This window comes from Podarcis cretensis (genome assembly GCF_951804945.1).
Source record: "Podarcis cretensis genome assembly, chromosome: 14".
Classification (NCBI taxonomy): domain Eukaryota; kingdom Metazoa; phylum Chordata; class Lepidosauria; order Squamata; family Lacertidae; genus Podarcis; species Podarcis cretensis.
The window spans coordinates 25,953,698-25,977,745 of record NC_137183.1 but is presented as its reverse complement, the minus strand read 5'-3'; the positions used below and the strand labels follow the sequence as shown (position 1 = coordinate 25,977,745).

General features: G+C 45.2%; 1 protein-coding gene and 1 long non-coding RNA gene across 2 annotated transcripts in view; one reads left to right on the top strand and one right to left on the bottom strand.

The window, feature by feature from the left end:
• Positions 1-16,927, top strand: part of SLCO3A1 (solute carrier organic anion transporter family member 3A1) — a 107,564-nt gene extending 90,637 nt beyond the window's left edge. The window contains exons 5-10 of the mRNA XM_079954250.1: positions 2,753-2,917; positions 5,795-5,993; positions 7,593-7,731; positions 12,309-12,484; positions 14,410-14,474; positions 15,458-16,927. Of these exons, the coding sequence (XP_079810376.1) occupies positions 2,753-2,917; positions 5,795-5,993; positions 7,593-7,731; positions 12,309-12,484; positions 14,410-14,474; positions 15,458-15,837 (1,124 nt within the window). The 3' untranslated portion in view covers positions 15,838-16,927. The remainder of the gene's footprint in view (positions 1-2,752; positions 2,918-5,794; positions 5,994-7,592; positions 7,732-12,308; positions 12,485-14,409; positions 14,475-15,457) is intronic.
• A 536-nt stretch (positions 16,928-17,463) lies between these two features.
• Positions 17,464-23,588, bottom strand: LOC307203530. The gene is made up of 2 exons (XR_013833250.1): positions 19,888-23,588; positions 17,464-19,626 (listed from the first exon to the last, which is right to left on the bottom strand). It is a non-coding gene; the product is annotated as an uncharacterized lncRNA (long non-coding RNA).
• Between the last annotated feature and the right edge of the window lie 460 nt (positions 23,589-24,048).

Genomic DNA, 24,048 nt, shown 5'->3' with positions numbered 1-24,048 from the left:
TCTGTCAAATTCAGTTTCTCTTTTTTTCAGTCTTAGTTTCAGGTCTCCACATTTCCAAATCCAGCTATCACCCAGCCCTACTGTTTGCCTCTACTTAGTTCCATCCTTATTTCATAATATATCAGTGATGCTTAGCTGGTAATACCGTATTTTTCACTCTATAAGACACACTTTTTCCCCCTTAAAAACTAAGGGGAAATGTCTGTGCATCTTATGGGGTGAATGTGTGGTCCCTGGAGCTAAATTGCTGGAGTGCAGCACGCTCCTGAGCCGTTCTTTGGGGCTGGCGGGGGAACCCCAGTTGCCGGCAGAGCAGCCGGGGCTTCCCCCTCCAGCCCCAACAAGCTCTTGTTTAGCCGCGCGCAGCCTCCCCGGCCGGGGCCAGAACAGCAAGCGGGATCGCTGTGCAGTGATCCCGCTTGCTGTCCTGGCTTCTGGGATTCAGAATATTTTTTTTCTTGTTTTCCTCTTCCAAAAACTAGGTGCGCCTTATGGTCTGGTGCGTTTTATAGAGCGAAGAATACGGTATATTGTGATGTTGAAAACCAGATATTGCCCAGCCCTAATGCCAGCCAGTATTAACTGTAGATTCACCCTTTCTGGGGGAAATCCAGGAAGTCTTAGCCTGCCAGTTTGCCCTGACATAGCTCAGTTGGTGGAGCATGGTACTCTTAATCTCAGCTTCATAGGTTTGAGCCCCATGTTGGGCAAAATATTTCTGCACTGCAGGGGATGGGACCAGATGATCTTCGTGGTCCCTTCCAACTCTATAATTCTTTGATTTTGCATGGCCATTTCCCCCCAAACCATGTCCACCTGTCAATCAGCTGACATAACTGGCAAGAGTTCATTTCTCAGCTCTCTGGGCCCACCAGTTTCTCACAGGGAGTTCAGTCCTGCTTCGTGAGTGCCTTCCCTGAGGGGGATGTGCTGACAGAGGAGACCTTTCCCTGCCACCCCTGTGGTTCAACTCACCTGTCATCATAGCATCAGATGATTGACAAGTGAGTGGCCCTGCCACATTGGCCCGTGGAATGAGGTAAGGCATACAGATCAGACCCACTGGGCTAGACCTCTGCAGCACACACACAAAAAACCTGTTACCAGCAACCCATTGGGGTACCTTGGTTAACTTCTTAGAAATAAGCCCCAGTTTGGAAGCATCAAGAGGTAACCCTGTTTGCCTCCATTGGATAGATGACCTGTCACTGATTTTTAGAGCAACGTTTCCCAGGCTTGGGTCTCCAGCTGTTTTTGGACTACAACTCCCATCATCCCTAGCTAGCAGGACCAGTGGTCAGGGATGATGGGAGTTGTTGTCCAAAAACAGCTGGAGACCCAAGTTTGGGAAAGATTGCTTTAGAGAAAGGCAAGTACCCCTTATCCAGAAACCCAGTAGTTAGTACAACATTTGGGGCAGAACCAAAGCCTCAAATCTAAACACCCAGAAGTTTAGCACTACTCATACAGTAATTGATTTCCTGTGTAATATACTCTGTAGCCCCTAGATGGCCCCATGAGCCTCAAAGCAGTCCAGGTATGGTTGGATGGCAATGGTATTCTTAGGGAACTCATGTCTGCTTGTGTCGATTTTTCTGTTGAACATCCCCAAAGGGGCTAGCCATGCCAACGCTGCATAAAGCCATTAGGCTAAATCAATACAAAGTCGTAAGAATAAAGATGAGAATCTTACAAAGAATCTGATTCAAAGTTGGAATAAAGAATGCACAGAATGGGAAATGCTTCAACTTTAGAAAAGGCGCCCTGTGGCAAGTCAAGCCATTGCCTGATTGTGGAGGGAGAAAGCAGATATCATGGGTGCCTGCTTTGCGGAAGGCTGAGCTACTGGTTCTTGGAGTCATAGTTTAAAAACAAAGAAAACATAGTACAGTCATACCTCGGGTTGAAGTAGCTTCGGGATAAGTATTTTCGGGTTGCGTGCTGCAGCGACCCAGAAGTAACAGAGAACGTTACTTCCGGGTTTCACCACTCACACATGCGCAGTCAAAATGATGTCACGCGCATGTGCAGAAGTGGCAAATCGTGACCTGCAGATGTACAGGCGCGGGTTGCATTCGCTTCTGGATGTGAACGGGGCTCTGGAACGGATCCCCTTCACATCCAGAGGTACCACTGTACACCCCACAAGCCTGGTGTCTGTCCAACCCTGGCCTTGAGTGCATTTCCATGAGAGTATAGGAACACCAGAAGACCTCCTTGCCATCTAGTCCAGCACCCTGTTCTCAAACTGGCCACCCAAATGCTAACAGGAAACATGCAAGGAGGACCCAAGCACAAGAGCATGCTCTCTGCCTGCAGTTTCCAGCCACATGTATTCAGAAGCATGACTACCTCTGACCATGGACAGAGGCAGTTAACTATAGACCTGTGGCTTGGGAAAGCCAACCACATGTGCCGAGGCTCAGTCACGTGGATCTAGCAGCATAAGACCCATGTGACTGAGCCCTGCCAATGTGGTTGGGTCATGTGGAGTGTCCTCCCAGCCACATGGGAGCTGCTTACAGACAACCAGCTGCCCCACAGCTGGGAAAATGTCTTTAGGCACCCTTCCCTAACCTGGCATGCTCTAAATGTTTTGGACCACAATTCCAATTATCTCCATTCAGCAAGGTGTTCAGCAAGTGAGCCAAGATGCCTAGAAGCTGGGGAAAACCTTCTTGAGGGCATCTGGAGAAGCTCAGAAGGTATCCCACTATCTGAAGACCCCTTTCCTCTCTTTCCTCTTCTTCAGTGATCCCTAAAGTAACCAAGCACTTGCTCTCCAATCCGGTCTTCACCTGCATTGTCCTTGCGGCGTGCATGGAGATCGCCGTGGTTGCTGGCTTTGCGGCTTTCCTGGGGAAATACCTGGAGCAGCAATTCAATCTCACAACGTCGTCCGCCAACCAGTTATTGGGTGAGTAGCCAGAGCAGGCCATCGGTTGGGCCATAGTTCTTTTCAGGGTATATCATGGGGTGCCAGATGTTGTGCTGCTTACACCCATGCCCACACGCACCCCTTGCCTTTGCCATCCCAGGCTTGCAACAAAGGCTTGGCAGCTCACAAGTCATGCAGGACCAGTCTCATGGCCTTCATAGATGGTTGATGCTCGCATAACCCTTTTCACTCTGGTATTAATACAGTGGTACCTTGGTTCTCAAACTTAATCCGTTCTGGAAGTCTATTCCAAAGCCAAAGCGTTCCAAAACCAAGGCGTGCTTTCCCATAGAAAGTAATGCAAAACAGATTAATCTGTTCCAGACTTTTCAAAACAACCCCTAAAACAGTAATTTAACATGAATTTTACTATCTGACGAGACCATTGATCCATAAAATGAAAGCAATAACACAGCATTGTATATGATAAAAATTAAAATTATTTTTTTCTTACCTGCACTGATGGTAGTCATTGTTTGGATGGGGGGCTTTTATCCATTTCCTCAGTCACACAATCAATCCATCAGTAGCTGAACTGGGTTCCACACAGTCACAAAAACAAATTAACAGAAAAAGCCTCAAAAACAAAAATGCAAAATAAATAGCAAAAACAAAAGCACCAAACTTTATGCATTCTGGAAGTCTGTTTGACTTCTGAAATTTTCAAAAACCAAGGCACAGCTTCTGATTGGTGGAGGCACCCCGGAAATAGCCCACAGCTGCATTGGACGTTTGGCTTCCAAAAAACATTCAGAAACCGGAACACTTACCGGTACTTCCGGGTTCGCGGTGTTTGGGAACCAAGAGTACCAAGGTGTTTGAAAACCAAGGTACCACTGTACTCAAGTTCGGAACGTAGGTGGCTCTCTCTGAGTCAAGAGGACTGTGAAAAATTAAATAAATTGTATGTGTAATGGACTGGGATAGCTTGACCCCAGTTGCTTATGCTCTGGTGTCCTCCCATCACTGCAGTGTACATGGGGCTACCCTTGAAGATGGCCCAGAGGCTGCTGTTATTGCAGAATGGGTCTGCTAGGCAGGTCAGCGAGGCAGCTTGTTGGGATCATGTGCCACTAGTCCTGAAAGCTCCGTGCTTGCTGCCTGTCAGTTACAAGTCCTAATTTAACTGGGGCTGCCTGGTTGGTATTGACCCATGACAGGGCCTTTTCAGTGGTGGTTCCCCACTTGTGGAATGCCCTCCCTTGGTGAGGTGCACTTGTCTCCCTCATTGCTGACTTTCAGGAAGAATAGAGGGAAATTCCTATCATTTTATGGCTGGAAAACACTTCCTGGCAACTTGTCATTGTTTGAGAAGATGCTTTTAACTGTTTTGGAATATTTTAAACAACTTTTTAAAATGTTCTTAAAAAGAAGTAGTTTTATTATTGATGCGTTTGGCACCCTGGGCTCCTTCAGGAGAAAGAGTGAATAGGTAAATACATAAAACATCTGCCTCTTCAAATATACTCCAAACAGCCCTGTGAGGAAGGCTAGGCTTAGGGACTGCCCCCATTTCATCCCATCAGCTCTTTGGCTGAGCAGGGATTTGAAGCAGTCCCACCCCATCCTTTCCAAAACATTCTTCCACACCAACTCTCATAGTAAGCTATGCTTTTTGTGTTCCTTTTTATTCATATGCAAATACATATGCAGATTAAATTAATTGACCCAAACTCATGCCATTTATCAACTCTGGTTTCTTTAATCAGGTGCTAGCCTTTCAGTTTTGTGCCAGAGGAACCCAACCTCCGAAACAAGAAATTGTCAAAGCCTGAGACCTGCATAAATTAAGCACATGAGACCAAATGGCGAGGTTGCTCTCACTTTGCTTAATGTACCCTGCAATTTTTAATATTTTCTTTCTCCACAATTCATCCACACTCTTAGCCCTGGAAATGCTGTTCAGCAACCCGTCTGACTACAGAGGTTTCAGCAAGTCTTGCTGCCAGTTTTTCAGGCATATCTCTGAAAAGTGTAAGGTCTGGGATCTTGCTGTTTTTTAAAAAAAGACAACCAAGGATCTCACAAAACTGACCTCTGAGTTCTGCATTTTGCAACTTTTCAACAGTTTCATGGAATTGTGCCATTCCCCACAATGTGAAAACCAAGGAAAACCAATTCCCTGCAACCTGCAATAGTTATGAACACATTCACTTTGCAGAGAGCCAGTGTGTTTTTGTGGTTAGAGTGTCAGACCAGAACCTGGGAAAACAGGGTTCAAATCCCTATTCAGACTAATCTACCTCACAGGGTAGGCCCCTGGGCCTTAGTTTGCTGACCTCTGCCTTAAGGTCTAGAAACTTGTTTTTTTTATTTTCAAAAGAACTTAAGATTATATTTATTTCCCTACGTTTCTGACCCACCTTCTTCTCCAAGGAGCTCATGGTTCCCACCCTCCCCATTTAACCCACACACGTCTGACACTCTAACCACAACACCACATTGTTTCTCTAATAATATGAAGTATATATATAAATACAGTGGTACCTTGGCTGTTGAACTTAATCCGTTCTGGGAGTCTGTTCGATTCCCGGAATGGTTCGAAAACCAAGGCGCAGCTTCCGATAGGCTGCAGGAGCTTCCTGCAGCCAATCAGAAGCCGCGTAAGCTGTGCTGGACGTTTGGCTTCCAAAAAATGTTCGCAGACCAGAACACTCACTTCCAGGTTTGCGGCATTCTGGAGCCAATTTATTCGACAACTAAGCCGTTCGACAACCAAAGTACCACTGTAAGTGCTTTGTTTTTGTTTTTTTAAGGGTTCCTAATGTTTCAGGAAGTAGGTTTTCCCCACCTGCATTCACAGGGAGTGAGGCAAATTGAAATGGAAGCTATGAACCCCTTTTTCTCTTTGTGCAGGCATGACAGCTATTCCCTGTGCATGTCTGGGCATCTTCCTAGGGGGCCTCTTAGTCAAGAAGCTGAGCCTGTCTGCTCTCGGAGCCATCCGTATGGCTATGCTGGTCAACCTGGTGTCCACGGGCTGCTACGTCTCATTCCTGTTCCTGGGTTGTGACACAGGACCAGTGGCCGGGGTCACTGTTCCCTATGGAAACAAGTGAGTATGACCCATGAAGCAGACTTTGAGCCAGAAACGCTCCTGGGATTTATTCCTCCATGGCCAACCCGCTGCCCATCAGAAGTTTCGAGTTACCTGATGGGTACGCCCCTGTGATTGGTCCGGATGTTAAAAAGTCCCACCGACCTGGAAGGAAGGGCTGTATCCAATAGGTCAGGTTGTGACTGAGCTGCTCCTTGAGGATGAGACGAAGGGTCCCAGCCTTGGTGGCCAGCACCTTTAAGAGCAGAATCTCTGCTGGAATTCTTTCATGTGGCCATCTTAACTACAGAGGTCTAATCTAGTGGAGTGCGGTTTCCTTCAGCAATCCTGAAGGTATGGTGTTATGTACTGAGCTGAATCCTAGAACAATAGGATCCAGAATGCAGCAGTCTGACTGGTCTGCAGGAGCCACCCAATCCAGCTCCAGGTGGAAGTGAATCAGCGACCTGATTGGCCTACAGGAGCAGCCCGGAATTAGCCAATCACGCAGGGCCCATCGTGTAAATAATGTATATATAGCTAGACGTTTTGGGAAAAGTTTCATTCATTGCTGCTACAAGCTGAATAAAAAGCATGAAATTCACACTCAACTCTGAGTATATTTCATACAGTTAGGAAGCCTAGATGCAGGTAGGGTTGGCTTTGGGCTGGCTTCCAACAGAGCCTTTAGCTGCTCCTGGATTTCCCAGCATGCACCTGTCCCATTTAAGAGACAAGATGGCTGCTGATGTAGACCTTGGTAATATGGTGCCCTGTGCGAGTCCAGTATTTGACACACACACACAGCCAGCCCTTGCGCCCCAAAGCCAGGCTTTGGAAAGGAGGCATGAGGAATCTAGAGCCTTCCCTACTCCTTCCCAAAGCTGGGTTTTGGACCCTGTCAGAGCCCTCACACCAGCCGGAAGGCACTTGCTTGGCCCCTGCATTCTGGGGGGGACGGGGACCAGTCAACCTGCCCTAAATCTGCCTCTGACTGATTGCTATCCCTAACCTTTGTGACCTTAAGCTCCTTCTGTTCTCTTTGTTGTCTTCCATGAAATCAGTAGCCAAGGAAGAGTCTGAGACCATAATACCATGGTGTCATAGCATGCACAATGATGCTTCCCCCAAAGAGTCCTGGGAAATGCAGTTTGTAAAGGGGGCTGAGTGTTGTGAAGAGACCCCTATTTCCTGCCACACACACACACACACACACACACACACACACACCGAGCTACAGTTTCCAGACTGGTTTAACAATCAGTTCTTCTTCATGGGGAATTCTGCAAATTGCAGCTCTGGGAGGGGAATAGGGGTCTTGGCACCCTTAACAAACTACACCTCACAGGATCCTTTTCAGGGAGGGGCCTTAAAAGTGAGGCCTTTTTCCAGCTGAAACTCACCTGAACTCAGTTCCGCCACCTCTCAGGTGGGCACCAGGATGAGTTTCAACATGTCTTTCTCTAGAAAAATAGCACTGCTTAAAATTATGATGTGAATATGGCCTGGGTGTAACTTTTGGGGAGGAAAGGTTCACTAGGAAAGAAATGCTTCAGAGTCACGCTTCCTTCTGACCAACTGCTGCCCTCCCCTTACCCCCCACCCACTTTCTTCCAGATCAGGACCATCGTCCATCCTGGCACCATATTCCGCCTGCAATAACAACTGTAAATGCCAAACTGATTCCTTCACTCCGGTCTGTGGGGCAGATGGGATCACGTACTTATCTGCCTGTTTTGCTGGATGCAGTACTATGGTAATCCATATTTCCTTCATTGATTGATTGGATTTCTTACCTGCCTTTCACCGTAAGGTCCCCGTGCGGATTGCAGCATTTGGTTACAAAAAAAAAATAAAACAAAATGCATTTGGGGCACTGTGCAAGATCACGCCCCCCACCCCCAAAAAAGTGCTTTTTATCAGGGTGTGATTGTGGCACCCAAAATGGCCACCGTGCTCTCAGACAAAAAAAGTGGGATGTCCCGGTTTTATCAGGACACTTGAGGGGTATGTGTGTCTTTGTGCTCTGGCGATGCCTCTTGCTTGTCCACATGGAGGATACAGAGAAGGGCGTGTGAGGGTGCATAAAAACTAACAAACTATACAAATGTAAAATTGACATTCGTAGCGCCACCTTTATACTCTTGCCCCGCCTATCGCTTGCACAAAGCCCTGCCCAGCAAGGAATGTGGCCCTCACTCCCCGCTCTTCCCTTAAACAAAATGGACGGAGCCTCATCTAGTGGCCCAACCCTGCAAACAAAGAAAGGGAGAATGGAGCCAACAGAGAGGTGCTGGTGAACATCAGTGGCATGAGCAGGTGGGAAATTCTCCTTTGCCAAAAGCGCCAGGCAAGGCCCTCAGGGTGGAGGGGAGCAGGTGGCCGTGAAAGAGCTTGCTAGCCATTGCTGGCAAAGGGAGCCTGTTCTTCTTCCAGAGGCTCATTGTGCCCAGATATAATTGCTTCCTCAGCTGCATCTCCTTCATCCTCCTTCCCACCCCAAACCCCTTTCATATCCTCTCTCAACGTTTCTCTGGAGAGAGGGAGAGAGACAATGACAGGTTGTGAATTCAGCAAATCTCTAAAAGCTTGACAAAGAGAATAATTTCTCTTTGTTCTCCAAAGCCTGATATTTTGATAGAAAGAAGATGACTGATGTGTGTGGACAAGGCAGAGTTGATATCTAAGGACTAAGGAGTGTGTGTGTGTGTGTGTGTGTGTGTGTGTGTGTAGACCTAGATATTTCAATAACTTAACAGTTCAAGGCGAGTCAGTTAGAATAAATCCTCCTAGCAGGAAATAAAGCGATTCTGTATCTCCCAGCATCCTCAGGGAGCAACAGCCATGATTGCGACACATTCAAAAAATGTTGTTCAATTCTTCTGGGGATCTTACTAAATGCACGCACAAAAAGCGGAAGAAAAGCACAGCAGATTTTCTGTGCAGCTGAAAGCTCACAGATCCAATTATCCCCATTCTCCTCTGCTCCTCCTTTATCACACTACGCCATTGTGTGGCATTTTCCTGGGCCACTGATATCATCAAAAGCCTTCCTCACTCTTTCCTTCGGCAAGCACGCATCAGAGAGCCAGAGTCCCTCTTCAGACACACCAGTGGGGAACCACAGCATTGTCACTTTTTGGCAGTGTTTGGACAGACACCTCTTTTGTTGTTGTTGTTGTTGCATGAATAATAGCCGCGGGGAGCTTGCCTCTAGCCACTACACTGCTCTTGGGGCCAGAAAAGTGAAAGCATGGTGGAGGGGGGCCACATGCAAACTTTCTAGAAAAGCAGAAGATTGTAAGCTTCAAGGCACAGTGGAGAAAGCCATATTGGAGCCAGCCACCTTCCCAAAATAACTAGAAAGACTTTAAAAAACGAGGAAGCAAAGACTTTGTGTTGTCTTTTATGCCTTCCTACATAATAGAGGCTTATTAGTTCGCTCTGAGGGCAGATGGGAACCTCTCCACTCAGACAGAGGCATAGCTGGAGGGGCATGCTGGGTGCTACACCGCAGGGGCCACCCCCATGGGTGGCTCGCCCACCCTCCAGGTGCCCAAGCTGCTAGCTAAGCCCCTGTACTTGGGACCCCCAAAGCTCTGCTATGTGTACTGCCACAACCTGTCAGACAAGGGTTTTGAATAGCAAAAGATGCACCAGTTCTCTTAAGGCAGCCTTCCCTAACCTGGTGCCCTCAATTATTATTTTTAGTAGTAGTAGTGGTAGTATTTATATGCTGACCCTCCAGCAAATTAAAACATTGAGCACAGGAAAACACCCAACATTTAAAACTTCCCTATACAGGGCTCCCTTCCGGTGTCTTCTAAAGGTTATATGGTTACTCATCTCCTTGACCTCTGATAGGAGGGCATTCCACAGGGTGGGTGCCACTACCGAGAAGGCCTCTGCCTGGTTCCCTGTAAACTCACTTCTCACAGTGAGGGAACCACCAGAGGGTAGCAACACGAGAACAGGCTTTTTTGTGGTGGCTCCTCATGTGTAGAATGCTCTCCCCAGGGAGGCTGGCTTGGTGCCTTCATTACACGTCTTTAGGCACCAGGCAAAAACATTTCTCCCAGGTCTTTGGCTAATTATGCCATCTATGGCCTTTTAAACTGTGGGGGGAGGTTATTCATTTTATTTTTGTTGCTAGGGTATGAATTTTTCTGTTTTAATACTGTACACTTCCCTTGTGATCCTTGGAAATTTAATAAATAATAAGAATTAGGAGGGAGGTGCTGCAGAACATGAGCTGGGGACCAGGAGTGAGATCTGTGTGCAACATAAGCCCTTCGTGATATTTGCAGCTGGCTGGGAGATCAAAGGGAATACAGCCACTTTCTTCCCTTTCTGATTGCACGTTGATAAAGCTTATCTTGCCTGTCTCTGGCTTTCAGCCCCTGAACAAATCCCCTGTAAACCTGAAGCTGTCTGTTCCCCTTCTAAGGTGTGTGTGTGTGTGTGTGTGTGTGTGTGTGTGTGTGAGAGAGAGAGAGAGAGAGAGAGAGAGAGAGAGAGAGAGAGAGAGACAGACAGACAGACAGACAGACAGAGGGGAGCACCTCTGTTATTATCCCTAATGCTGCTGATTCCTGACTTTCTGCAAGAGACAGAGTTAACATCACAAACCAGTATCTTTTGCCTCTTCATTGTTCTGAGGTTCTGAAATGAGGCTGCAAAGGGCTGGGCAAATTTACTCTTTTTAATGCACTCTGGCATAATTAGAAGCAGTGGGTGAAAAGTGGGGGGGAGTAAATCAGAAAGTAATTAGAAGCTTTAATTTGAAAATGGTTTAGCCTAATGCAGGGACACAGCGTCTTCCTTTTATCCCTGTATTCATGAGGGGTCTCAACCCATGGTAATTTTCTTTTCTTTTTTTAATGGTAATTTTCTCACAGTCGTGCTTATTTGAAAGACTTGAAAGAGCCAAAGGGAGAACCACAAAGGGGAAAGGAATGGCACACCACTAGAGCAAAGATGGCCGAATTCTGTCCCTTGGCTCTCTTCAGACTGGCAGATGCAGGAGGGGTGTGTGTGTGTGTGTGTGTGTGTCTGTGTGTGTACCTCCCATTTCCCTGCCTCTTGTCTGACTTTTACAGCCAATATTACAGTGGCAGAGTTGACACTCAGGCCCACTGTGATCCTCGCAGGAGTGCAGAGCACAATCCTGAGTGCAGAATCTCTTTATGGACACAGTCGCAGAATTTTGCTTTTTAATAACGATATCGAAGCCCAGGACCATAGTGCAAAAGGTTGAAAAAGGAATACTTCAGTTATCCAACCCCCAAGCCATCTGAAGGAAGCTCTGTATAGAGATTTTTTTAAAAAAAATGTTTAATGTAGGGCTGCCATACATCTGAGTTTTCCTGGACATATCAGGGATTTGTCCATTTGAAATAGAGTCTGGGTGGAATTTCCAAAAATTGTGATGTATGGCAATGATCTTTTCAGGGAGATTTTTCAAAAAAAAAAAAAAAGCTCAGCAACCAAAAAGTCCTCATGGTATGGCAATCCTAGTCTATTTTTATTTTTTTCAAAAAAAATATTGATTTTCCAAAAAATTTAAAACAAACAAACAAACATAAATCTTAACTGTAATTAATCCAATCTTCATAACATTGTTAGGAGACTTCCTCTAATTCCCCTGGCTGAATTTCAGTGTATATCATTGTAACAGTTTTCCAAAACCAAATTTCTCATAAAATTAACTTAATCACTTAACATCATTCTTTCTTTTCATTTTAACTTTAAACATTTTATTCTCTAACATCACCTATTTAAATCCTAAGCCTATCTGGTATTTGCAAGTTTTTCCACTTAAGTTATCTTAGCATATTTAACTAAATAGTCTTTAAATTCCATCCATTCCTTCTGGTACTCCTCCTCCTTCTGATTGCGGACTCTTCCAGTCAGGTCGGCTAGCTCCAAAAAGTCCATCGTCTTCATCTGCCATTCCTCCACTGTTGGGACTTCTTGTGTTTTCCATGGCAATCCTAATTTAATGTTCTATTGTGTTTTTATATATGTTGGAGCTGGGTTGTAGCTGGAGCAACCCAGTCAAATGGATGGGCTACAAATAGTAAAATTGTTGTTGTTAAATATGACATCCCTATTTTCATTGAAGAAATGTTGAAGGGTATGTGATGGTGTGTTGGCAGTGCCTCTCAGAAGCCAGAGCATAGTTAAATACAGTTTGCAAGTGGGCTGCAGGTTCCCTCTTGCCTTTCCATGGCTCCCAAACTAGAATGAGTGTCATGTCCACACCCTGTAGCAGAAAAGCCGCTGCTCTGTGTTTTGCCAGCTGAGCCTCCTTAGCCGGGCTTTCTCTTCCAGAACCTCACGGGTTGCACGTGCCTCGGTCTGGTCCCTGCGGAGAATGCCACGGTCGTTCCTGGGAAGTGCCCAACCCCAGGATGCCAAGAAGCCTTTCTGACATTCCTCTGTGTGATATGTGTCTGCAGCATGATCGGAGCCATGGCTCAGACGCCCTCCGTCATCATCCTCATCAGGTGAGAGCCTTCGAGCATTTGGGGACTGTGGTGACAGAAAAGGGGGCCGCTGGAGCTGAAGCAGAGCTGGATCCGAAAGTGTGGCCAGCTGAAGGCCGCATCCGTACCATACATTTAAAGAGCTTTAAACAGCCATGGCTTCCCCCTAAGAATCATGGGAGCTATAGTTTGCTATGTGTGCTGAGGGTTGTTAGGAGGCCCTTATTCCCCTCAGAGAGCTACAATTCCCAGAGTTCACTGTGAAGAGGGATTGATAATTAAACCATTCAGGGAATTGTACCTCTGTGAGGGGAATAAAGGTAGAGGGACCCCTGACCACTAGGTCCAGTCGCAGACTACTCTGGGGTTGCGGCGCTCATCTCGCTTTATTGGCCGAGAGAGCCGGCGTACAGCTTCTGGGTCATGTGGCCAGCATGACAAAGCCGCTTCTGGTGAACCAGAGCAGCGCACGGAAATGCCATTTACCTTCCCGCCGGAGCGGTACCAATTTATCTACTTGCACTTTTTTGGCGTGCTTTCGAACTGCTAGGTTGGCAGGAGCAGGGACCAAGCAACAGGAGCTCACTCTGTCACGGGGATTCGAACCGCCGACCTTCTGATCGGCAAGCCCTAGGCTCTGTGGTTTAACCCACAGTGCCACCTATGTCCCTATGAGGGGAATAGGGGTGACCTAACAACTCTCAGGAGCCTTAACAGAACACAGCATCCAGAATTCTTAAGAATTAAGCCATGACTGACTGAGGTGTTATGATAGCACTTCAAATGCAGGGGGCTCTGGTTATATCTGAATATCCTGCTCCCCAGTTTGAAGCTGCGTCAAAACTTTGCATCCCTTTCAAGGCTCACAGCGGAGACTATTCCGCTGGGGAAACTAGTGCATAGCCCTCCCAAGGAGAATGTCAATAATTTTTTTTTAAGCCCTCAAATCTCAAAGCCACACACACTTTCCTGTGTCTGTTCTCAACGCATTTTATACTTCTGTTTGATGTTAGAGAAAGCTCTGCAAACATCTCTGTCAATCTACCATTCTCTGGCCAATCAGCTGTCTGCACCACTCAGCCAATCCCAATCCAAACATGTAACTATGGGAAAGAGGTTCCTCATCAAAGCGGAAAGCTAGGTGACTGATGAGGCCGCCAGAAACTCAGCTCCTGTAGGAAGGCAATTATTCTTACTCCTGTCATGAGACCTGTCCAGCACAGCTGCTATAGCAGATACAAGAAGAGCCAGGACTGCTTCATAAACAGCCCAGGATGCTGGAAGTGGTGGGCCGCTGACCTGATCCATCAAACTCGTCTTAAGTTTTTATGTTCACACTTTTCACCCAAGGCCAATAGATCATTATTTTTTATTGCCTCTCCCTGCACATTCACACTGCCTGTCCTCCTTGTGACGTTCTAACTTTTTTTAAAAAAAGTTTTCCCTTCTTCCTTTCAAAAATTCAGTACCTACAGGTGCTGGGAGCAGGTTGGGGAGGGGGGCTGCAGAAAACAGGATGGTCCTTTTTGCGGCCTTTCTGGAGGCTTCCACTGTTGGAAGCAAGTCACTGGACTAGAGGGTCCAATCTAAAGGTTTCCTGTCATATCCAGCATATAAAAAATGTGAATTCCTTACATGATGGTTCACAAGGGGTTGTGATTTGCAGGCGGTGGATGGGAAAGTTCACAATGCTGCTAGATTTCTTAACTTACCAGGCAGCTGCAACTTTTTTCTAATCCGAAGGCACCTAGAAGTGGAGTGGTAGGGAAGGGAGCACATTAATGATTTAATTTCTGGAGATGGGACCATTTTGGTTGACAGAAAAATATAAATGAGGTAGTGGTGTGCAGGTACATTAATTAAAGCCTGGAGCAAGGAACCATTTTTATACACACAAACATATTGTATATATATATATCTTGTTTGCTTGAATTTCTCCTGTACAGAACAGTGAGCCCAGAGCTGAAGTCTTACGCTTTGGGAGTTCTCTTCCTTCTCCTCCGATTGTTGGGTAAGTAAAACTTAAGCTTTCTTTTCATCTTTTCTCTTGGTGCTCTGCTGCTGTAGGCAATGACTTCAGCAAGAGCAAAGACTAGACCAGGTCAGCACCATGGAGAGCTCAAGGAGGAGACTCCATAAGAGCAGAGCTCTGGTGTTGCTTCAGTGAGGACTGGAACATCTTGCAGAGGAGGAGCCAAAAGTTGCTGGTCTTTCAGGAGAACTGATAGAAATATCTGGATGTTCCATTTCTCTCCTGTGTAGCTTGATGGAATGGGCTGCTGTAGATGGCAGTTAAGAGAGCTCTTTTAGCAAAGTTGATGGAGATGCTAAGGATGTTCGAGGGATACCAGCAGATATAATGATATCTCTTCTGAGATGCTGCTTTGTGGTTTTCCATAGGCATCTGGTTGGCCACTGTGAGAACAAGATGATGGAGTGTTGGCCTGATTCAGCATGGCTTTTCTTGATTTCTTTTCTTATATATAAATTTTGTTAATTTTGTTTTCAAATGTTTACATACTTTACTATCAACAGTACGTTTAATTTATCCATTGACTTCCCATCCCCCCATTATGTTCTATGTTTATCCTTTAATGCTACATATTTTAACTTATTACATTCCATATATACATCCTAAATTATTAGCCTTGATATCTTTCTACTGTTGCTCATATTTCAAATCCTCCTCGTGTTTTCAAGCAATTATAATAGTTCTTTAGATATTCTACAAAGGGTTTCCAATCCTCATAGAATGTTTCATCATTTTGGTCTCTAATTTTTGCTCACGAAAGGAAGAGGACCGCCATTGCCGTTTGCGCCGCCTCCGGAAGTCTGAGAAGCTTCAGGTTTCTTGGGGAACATCATCTTATACATCTTCTTTATCTCATTATAAATGATTTCCCAATAGTCCTTCACTTTTTTGCAAGTCCACCACACAGGGGAAAAAATATCCCTTCTGTCGATTTCTCACATTCTTATCTTCTGCTTTCACAGGTTTTATCCCACCTCCCCTGATCTTTGGAGCGGGGATTGATTCCACATGCCTGTTCTGGAGCACGTTCTGTGGAGAGCAAGGAGCATGTGCTCTGTATGACAACGTTGTCTACAGGTACCTGTACGTGAGCATCGCAATAACCCTGAAATCGTTGGCGTTCATCCTGTACACCACCACTTGGCAGTGCTTAAGGAAGAACTATAAGAAATATATCAAAAACCATGAAGGTGGACTAAGCACTACCGAGTTCTTTGCCTCCACTTTGACCCTGGACAACCTAGGCCGGGACCCCATTGGCCAGAATCCATCACATAGGACAAAATTTATCTATAACCTTGAAGACCACGAGTGGTGTGAGAACATGGAGTCTGTTTTATAGTGATTATGAGGGTGGATTGCTAACCCAAAGTTCCTTTTTAAAGTTAAAAAAAAGATAGATAAGCTATATGGGAAAAAATGTAATATAATATACAAGGATCTTTTGCAAAATGGCAGCCACCGCTATATCTCAAAATCTACTGTGATGTTCCAGAACACTCTCATACATAGTTAGACTGACAGAGGAGGAAACTCTGTCCTTTTCTGAGAAGCAGGGCTAGACAAGGTTCAAGAGAACAGGAACATTCTTAAAATTTGCATCAGAAATGGAGGTGTGGAGCTGTACCAAACATGTTGGCTGGTGGTGACATTATGGATGGGCAAAGCTCGCATCATTTTGGGATCCAGAGTTTCAGTAGAGAGCTGTCTGCCTTTTGGCATAAAGACAAAGAGAAAGAAAGAAGGAAAGAACGGAAGAAAGAAGCCTTTTTTCCAGAATAAGCGCCATTTGGATCTCAAGTACCGCTGGGGGTAACCTTTGCAATAAGAGCTAAAAGGATGCAAACTTAGCTGCTGTTTAGTCCCAGCATTCTCCTCTTACCATCTCTGTCTTTGTCATCAAAGAGGGAGCCACATCGGAGTTCCTCAGCTGATCCAACTTCACCATCACAAAAACCACAATCCCAGAAGACATATCTAGGCAGCTGTTGAAATGCCCCAAGCCAGCCCGTGATGCATCACCACTCAAAACGCACCAGCATCATTCAGTTGACATCTCTCTTTCCATTTTGGTATTGGGGGTAGGATTTGAACCTGGCTGTGCCAGAATAAGGAGGGAAGGGGGCATTGGATGATCCATGCCGAACGTGCTGTAAGCTGGCCATTTTCCAACCTGGGATCCCTCCAGATGCATTGCACTACAACTCCCATCCGTCCCAGGAAGCAACAGCTTGGGCTGATGGGAATTCCAGTGCAAAACATCTGGAGGGCACCCAGCTGAGGAAGGCTGCTGGAACTTTTTTTTAAAGTACATACAGATGAAGAAGATGTTTAAGGGTGAAGAGAGATGTTACAGATTAAAAGTGGTGACATGCTTGCCCTTCCTGTATACCACTGTGCATTTTTGTATTCTGTCATAAGCTCTGGGGGGGGACCCCATATTTTCAGTGCAATTTGGGTTGAGCCAAGTGAAAAGTTGGAACGTGGTTGGACTGGGCTTGGTTGAGGGTAGCACCTCTCCCCACAGCAAATGTTCACCCATTTGTACAAGATTTGTGATTTTTGGTTTTTTTGGTAGGGGTATGGTGAATGACTATATATATATATATATATATATATATATATATATATATATACACACACACACAGTGGTACCTCTGGTTACGAACTTAATTCGTTCCGGAGGTCCGTTCTTAACCTGAAACCGTTCTTAACCTGAGATACCACTTTAGCTAATGGGGCCTGTTCTCATCCTGAGGCAAAGTTCTTAACCCGAGGTACTACTTCCGGGTTAGCGAGTCTGTAACCCAAGGTGTTTGTAACCCGAGGTACCACTGTATAGTGAGAATATATATATGGGTGGTGGGTTTGTTTGTTTGTTTGTTTGTTTGTTTGTTTGTTTTTAGATACAAATCCTGATACTCAAGGGCAAATTACTCACCTCAATATGGGAAGCATTTTGTTTATCCACTTAGGGCCAAGGGGAAATGCCTGCCATTTTGGCCCCTCTCTTCATTTGTGAGGAAATGGTGTAGGAAGTGAGCAATGAAATCAAACCGTTTCAGGGACACCTTCCTTTTACTACATTTATCTCGCCTGTCTCTTAAACCTGTAAAAACCTCTCTTTCTGTGTGGTGACAAGCAAGACAGGAAGGGAGGGAGGGCGAGAGCCACCATGATTTTATCCCAGAATGCCTGCTGCAACATTGGGAAATTTTGGCAAACAACTGGCTTTCACCTGTGGGAATTCTCTTGGTTCAGCCCACTCCCTAAGGTGACACTGTTTCTCTGCACGTGTGCAGCTCAAAGGGCAACCATCCTTTTTCTACCTATGGCACCTTTCTCCAAACTAGCTGGCTGTGGCTGATGGGAGTTGCAGTCCAAAAACACCTGCAGGCCACTAGCTTGGGGAAAACTACAGTGCCTCTCTCACCAATGCAGAACAGCCATTCCTTGGTCACTGCTAGGTGACCTGTTTTTATTGAGCATTCATCCTGATTTGTTTGTCGGGTGATTAGATTATGTTGGCTATTTAATGAGCGTTCATTCTGATTTGCTCGGAGGGAGGTGGCCTTGCCTCAAAGTAAGTATTAGCCCACACTTTCTAGTGCATTTTCCCCCCCCCCCCACACACACACTTTTTCTGTTGCAAAAAGGCTGATTTCGGGAGAGAGGGAACAGATCGTTGTGCAAAAGTGACCTGAATTTGCCGGCCTGTAATTAAATCCCACCTGCAAATACAGTGACAGCCCAGGAGTGCCCAAAATCACTGAAAGGAAGAGAACCATTTTGAGTGCCCCCAGGATGTGATGTGCATCTCTTTGCTCTACTTGCACCAAACTTGCCATTGCACACACATCACACACTTCTATGCATTTTAGGCCTATGTTAAATTTCTTGCTTATTCGAAAAGCAGAAGTGTGTGTATGTGTGTTTTTAAACAACAATCATCCCCTGCTCCTTCTTTTTTAAACTCTCTATGAATATTTTCCAATACATTTTAGTCTTCCTCACTTCTAGATGCCCCATGACTCTTAACTGCAACAGAGAATTTCCCAATGTAGATACATATCTGTACCAGTAGTAAAGAAAGGAAGGATCACAAAATATTGTTTTGGGACCGGAGTAGTTTAACCCTTGGCCTGGGGGGGTAATCTCCCCCCTCAAGTGAAGTTATCATGGGTGGGGTCCCATCACCAATTTTGACAGTAGCATATATAGAGAGAAAATTAAAGGAGGCAAATCACCTTCTGATGAGCAGATCAATCTTCTGATGAGCAAGATGGTGGCCAATAACACCTGTAAGTCATCAGAGGACAGGGGGCTGTGCAACTGTGTGAGAGGAAGAATGTGGGCTGGCCACAGCCAGTTTTGGCCACACTCACCACTGGCATGAGATCCTCGGAGGGGTGGCCAAACATGAATGTGACCCTACACAACAGCCACTCTGGTGTAGAAATACAGCAGAGGCTAAAACAGGTGCAGGGTCTATTATTATTATTATTATTATTATTAGTCATTGTTTTTCTCTTCTTCAGTACTTGTAAATCCAAATTGATTAAAACTAATATATTTAATATATTTAATACAGTCCCAGCAAGCACAGCCGGAGTCAGGCATGGTGGGAGTTGTAGTTCAGTAACATCTGCATGGCCAAAGTTTCCCCAAAGCTGTTATCCAACAGCAAACCTGACCTTGCCATGTATTGCAGGTTCAACAAGGAGTCACGCCCAGTCCAGGTTCTCTTATCCGTCTGCATGATACATTCTTTTGGTCTCATTCACACTTCAGACAGCTTCCAAAAAGGAGTATAAGAGCCTAACTGTGCCCCTTACGCTTTGCCATTTCATACCTCAGATATTCGCAGGGGACTCGTTTTTCACCCAGCATGCAACACTGCCATTGCATTTCACTTGAGGGTTCCACTAAAAGGGCATTGCAGTCAGATCCCAATAAAATTGACTTGCAGGAGGGTGGGGCGTTATTTCAATATTCCAAAACCATTCCCTACCCCACAGGCTAAAGAGATATAACCTTTCTCCTACTTAAGGTCTCTTCTGCCATGCTTCATCCTTGATCTGTTGAAAATGTAGGTCCAATGGGGGAGCTTCGGCACTAATTTGAATGTTAACTTACCGTATTTTTTGCTCTATAAGGCTCACTTTTTCCCTCCTAAAAAGTAAGGGGAAATGTGAGTGCGTCTTATGGAGCGAATGCAGGCTACGCGGCTATCCCAGAAGCCAGAACAGCAAAAGGGATTGTTGCTTTCACTGCGCCGTGATCCCTCTTGCTGTTCTGGCTTCTGAAATTCAGAATATTTTTTTTCTTGTTTTCCTCCTCCAAAAACTAGGTGCGTCTTGTGGTCTGGTGTGTCTTATAGAGTGAAAAATACGGTAATTTTGCCTATTGCCATATACAGGGAAACAAGAAATGTGGGTCATCGTCACCTGCAAAAGGTTGGCCTGTTCCAGTGTCATAATATTGCTTGAAATGCAGAATGTGGCTTTTCTTAGCATAGTCTTCATCCACCTGGTGCCCTCCAGATGTGTTGGACTACTGCCTGGCTGTGCTGGCTTGAAGTTCTAGTCCAAAAAAATCAGGGGAGGGGCACCAGGTTGGAGAAAGCTGCCTTCGTGAATAGTGCCAGCACCCCATCTCTGGGATCCTGGGTTTGGCTGTTCTGGAATTTCTAGACAACTGGGTTTCCCTTGTTTGGACCATGGAGAAATCTGGAGAACACAAATGAGGTTGGAAAGTCCCTTTCCCAGAAAAGTGAAACAGAAGCAGAGCCTGAAGTCTGATCTGCTGCTTCCCCCAAGAGGGCTACAAATGTGATCTTGTGTCTTCCTGAGATATTTGTGAGCAATTCTTCCTCTTGGACCTCCTCTTGGCTGGTCCTCTGTTTAAAATGTATTCTTATTCATCCCTTTTGTGTGTTCCTCCAAGTTGCTCAAGGCAACATTCATGGAGTACTCCAATTTTACCCACCCAAATATCACCACGAGCCAAGGCAGGGTGAGATCCAGGGACTTGCACTAGAATTTGAACCCAGATCTCCCCACTCCCAGCCCAGCACTATTTACTTAGGACTGCAGCCTAACTTAGGGACAATATTGGCAAGTTCTCTCTCTCTGCATGGTGGCAGTCAGACAGTTTTATTAGTTGAAGATCAGAGGTTATTGCAAAGATGGTGAATCTATCTTCTTCACTATACAGCTTTGGGAGAATGCTAAAAACACACCTATTCAACCTGGTCTTTGCCACCTGAGATGTGTGTTTTCAGAGCCCACCTTATTTCCAAAACAAGGCAGAAGGAAGCGATAAAAGGATTCCCAGAATGAAAATTAGCAACAGTTTGTACATACTTTGTTTTAGCATTTTATGAGCTGCCAGGTAAAGCAGGGATATCCTATACAAAATGATACATCTGCTGGAGTCTCACCGCAATAGGAGAGATCTTATCTGCTCTCATTCCTATCCAGCATCTCTTTCAAAATTCTATGGAAAATGTTCCGGCTGCTTTATGGACCGAGATTGTCCATAGCACCATGCAATGTATACCAATTTTTGTTGTTGTTTGTTGTGATGTTGTTTATAATGGAAAGACAAAAAGCATATATACCCATTTCCAGCCATGTCTTGTGCAGGAAAAAGAAAAATCCATGCATCTTGAGTGCCGTTATGAAACGGCCGTAAGCAATAAGAAAAGTATCAGGTATAGCCAGCAAAGCTAGAGCAAATAATTTATTAAGAACAGGTTTGATTGTAACAATTTTTTCCCATCTGAAAGAGAGGAAATAATCATTTTCAAAAAGTTTCCTCAAAACTTCTCATCACATTGTTCAGCGCCATGCAGATATTTCATGAGGACTAGGGTATTGAAAAAAATGTAGGAGCCAGTCTTGGGGGCAGTCACTGGCTCCTTGGTGCATGCAGCATGGGAAACGCACAACATGCGGTTATGGGCCCAGAATCCAGCTTTCATCAGTAGAAGAGCAAGTTTCTAGTCCACATGGCACATGTGTGGGGAATGCTGACAGCAATCACTGAAGTGGACAAGGTGACTAACCCAAAGTTCCTAGCTTCAGGGATAGTAGGGTAGCTTATGTGTTGTTAGAGGACAATCCTCTGTTTGAAGGTGTCTTCCATTTGAAGGGCTGTCCAGTCTAAGTGTGGTTTAAAGACAAACAAGAATAAGAAGGAGAGAGGGAGGCCTTGACATTGCCCATTGGTGATTAGGAGCACCTACATCAGACCAAGCAGGTACATATGGGTCACCTATCACAGTTTTGTTCCCCTCCAGGATGAAATGTATTGTAGTTCAAATGATAGTGAATAATCGTAAATTAGCATCTATGCATAAGAATTAGCCCATGCAAAGTCGATGCAATCCGTTTCCTCTTTATTCTTTGGGAGGGGGGGGTTGCATAAGTGGCCGCCCAGCTCAAGAGCCAACAGAACTCCTTGCCTTCCCCACTCCCAAGCCAAACCGAATTATGAAAAATAGAGGGAATGGCAGAAGATGACAGAAAAAAAAATACTAGGCATTGTGCAAATTTGCATAATTTATGCAGTTTGCAGATTTGGGGGTTTGGTCAGCCCAGAATCTGCATTTCCTTGGTGCACAAGTTCAGCTTTTAAAAGAATCTGCAGCAGGGTCCATGCAGCCACGATTATACTCCGCCTAATTCTTGAGGGGCACTTAAGGGGTGAGCCACCTGGAGCTTCAAGACTCTCGATTCCTGGCATTGGGGCCTCTCTCAAAAAGCAAAGGCAGGCAGAATCCTTATAAACCCCAGGTTCTTTTTTTTTTGGGGGGGGGGAATGTGTCTGAAAACGACCTGATCCATTATGAATCCAAGCAGGAAAACAAATATGATCTTGTTTCCAGGAGCGCAACATACCAGTTGCAGTTAATACCAAGTTTCAGGAGCTCACAAGTGAGGAGAAGGCTGTTGTGTCTGTGGCCTCCTTGTGGGTTTTCCTCCCAGGTTGTGCACTGTGAGAACAGGATGCTGAACTAGATTAGGTCATTGGCCTAATCCAGCAAGAGGGGTCTTCTTAGACTCCTGGGGTGGGGGAGAGAGGCAGATTTAGTACATAGAAAACTGCCTTATCCTGAGCCAGACCATTGGTCCATCCAAGCTCAGGATTTGAGTACCGTTTTCTGGGAATCACAAGTGTGGAGAGGGCTTCCCACGAGCACCTGGCTATCAACAGTGAGATCAGGATGCTAGACTAGGTGGGCCTTTGACCTGATTCAACGGGTGACAAGTCAATGCAAGTTGTGAAATCTGCAGTTGCAATTCCTTTGGTGATGGAATGGTAGGTATTGGATGGCAGAGTCCCTTTTTATCCAGAATCCACATAGAATTGTACAGTTGGAAAGGACCCTGAGAACCATCCAGTCCAACTCCCTGCAGTGCAGGAAAATGCAGCTGTCCCATTCGGGGATCGAACTTGCAACCTTGGCATTTATCAGCACCACACTCTAACCTACTGACCTATAAATCACATGTAAAGGCACTTCCAAATGCAGTGATTCCTCCCACCCACCTTGCCGCCCACCCGCCCAAGACTAGCATTAATACCCAGCCTCCTTCCTCAGCGTTTCCTTTCTGGGGCCTAAAACTGATCCCTTTTGATGCTTAGTTGCCCCTGTCCCCCCATTTCAGTTGGACAGCATGCTGATGCTTTTGGATCGATCATGCCCCCAAAGGAGGGTTTGTTCCAAAGATACTAATGATAATCTTTTTTGTGAGGTTTCTTTTGTTGTTGTTGCCTTGGCTGGTTTATCATTTGGGTGGGTGGGGGAGTTCTAGCAGGACTTCAGAAATTTAATATGTTAATCCTTTTTTTTTTCTTTTTTTGGAGGGAAAAGAGATTTATTTAAAAAAACGAGAAAGATCTCGCTGTACGTCTGATCGAAAGGGAGAAAAACGGGAAAGAGAAGCGTCGTGCTCAGTATATTTTGAGTACCGCATTCTGTATTTTTGCAAGCTTATATTTTCCAGATGAGTTTAGAAATATGTGATGATGTGAAATAACGTACTGTAAGTTTGCTGTAAATGATATTAAAAGCACTATTTTCATTCATCACTGGTGTCCTCGGGTGAGCTATTCTTTATTTGCATTTTTTATTAATGTTCAACATTAGCATAACAGTTATAATCAAAAGAAATAAACAAGGGAAAAGACAAAAGAAATTACAAGTGTGCCAAAAAACAAGGATTACTTTTGAGAGCCAGAACAAAATGGAAAGCATAGGACAGGATTCATGAAGATATATAAAACTAAATATAGATGGTTTTACCAAAAGGAAATATGGTCATTTGGTGGATGTCTTGTACATTCAGGTTGAGTTTGAAATTTTAGAAAAAGCCCTCAAGATGCCTCAGATTAATCCTTTTTTATTGTTCCTTTGCTGGGCTTGGGGGGGCATGTGAGGGGGGAGAGTCAATTTCTCTTGCACATAGGAGCCAACTCCTAGGGGCCGAGGGGTCTTCAGCCCCCCCCTAAAATATCTGATGGGCATTGCCATTCAAGTGGGGGT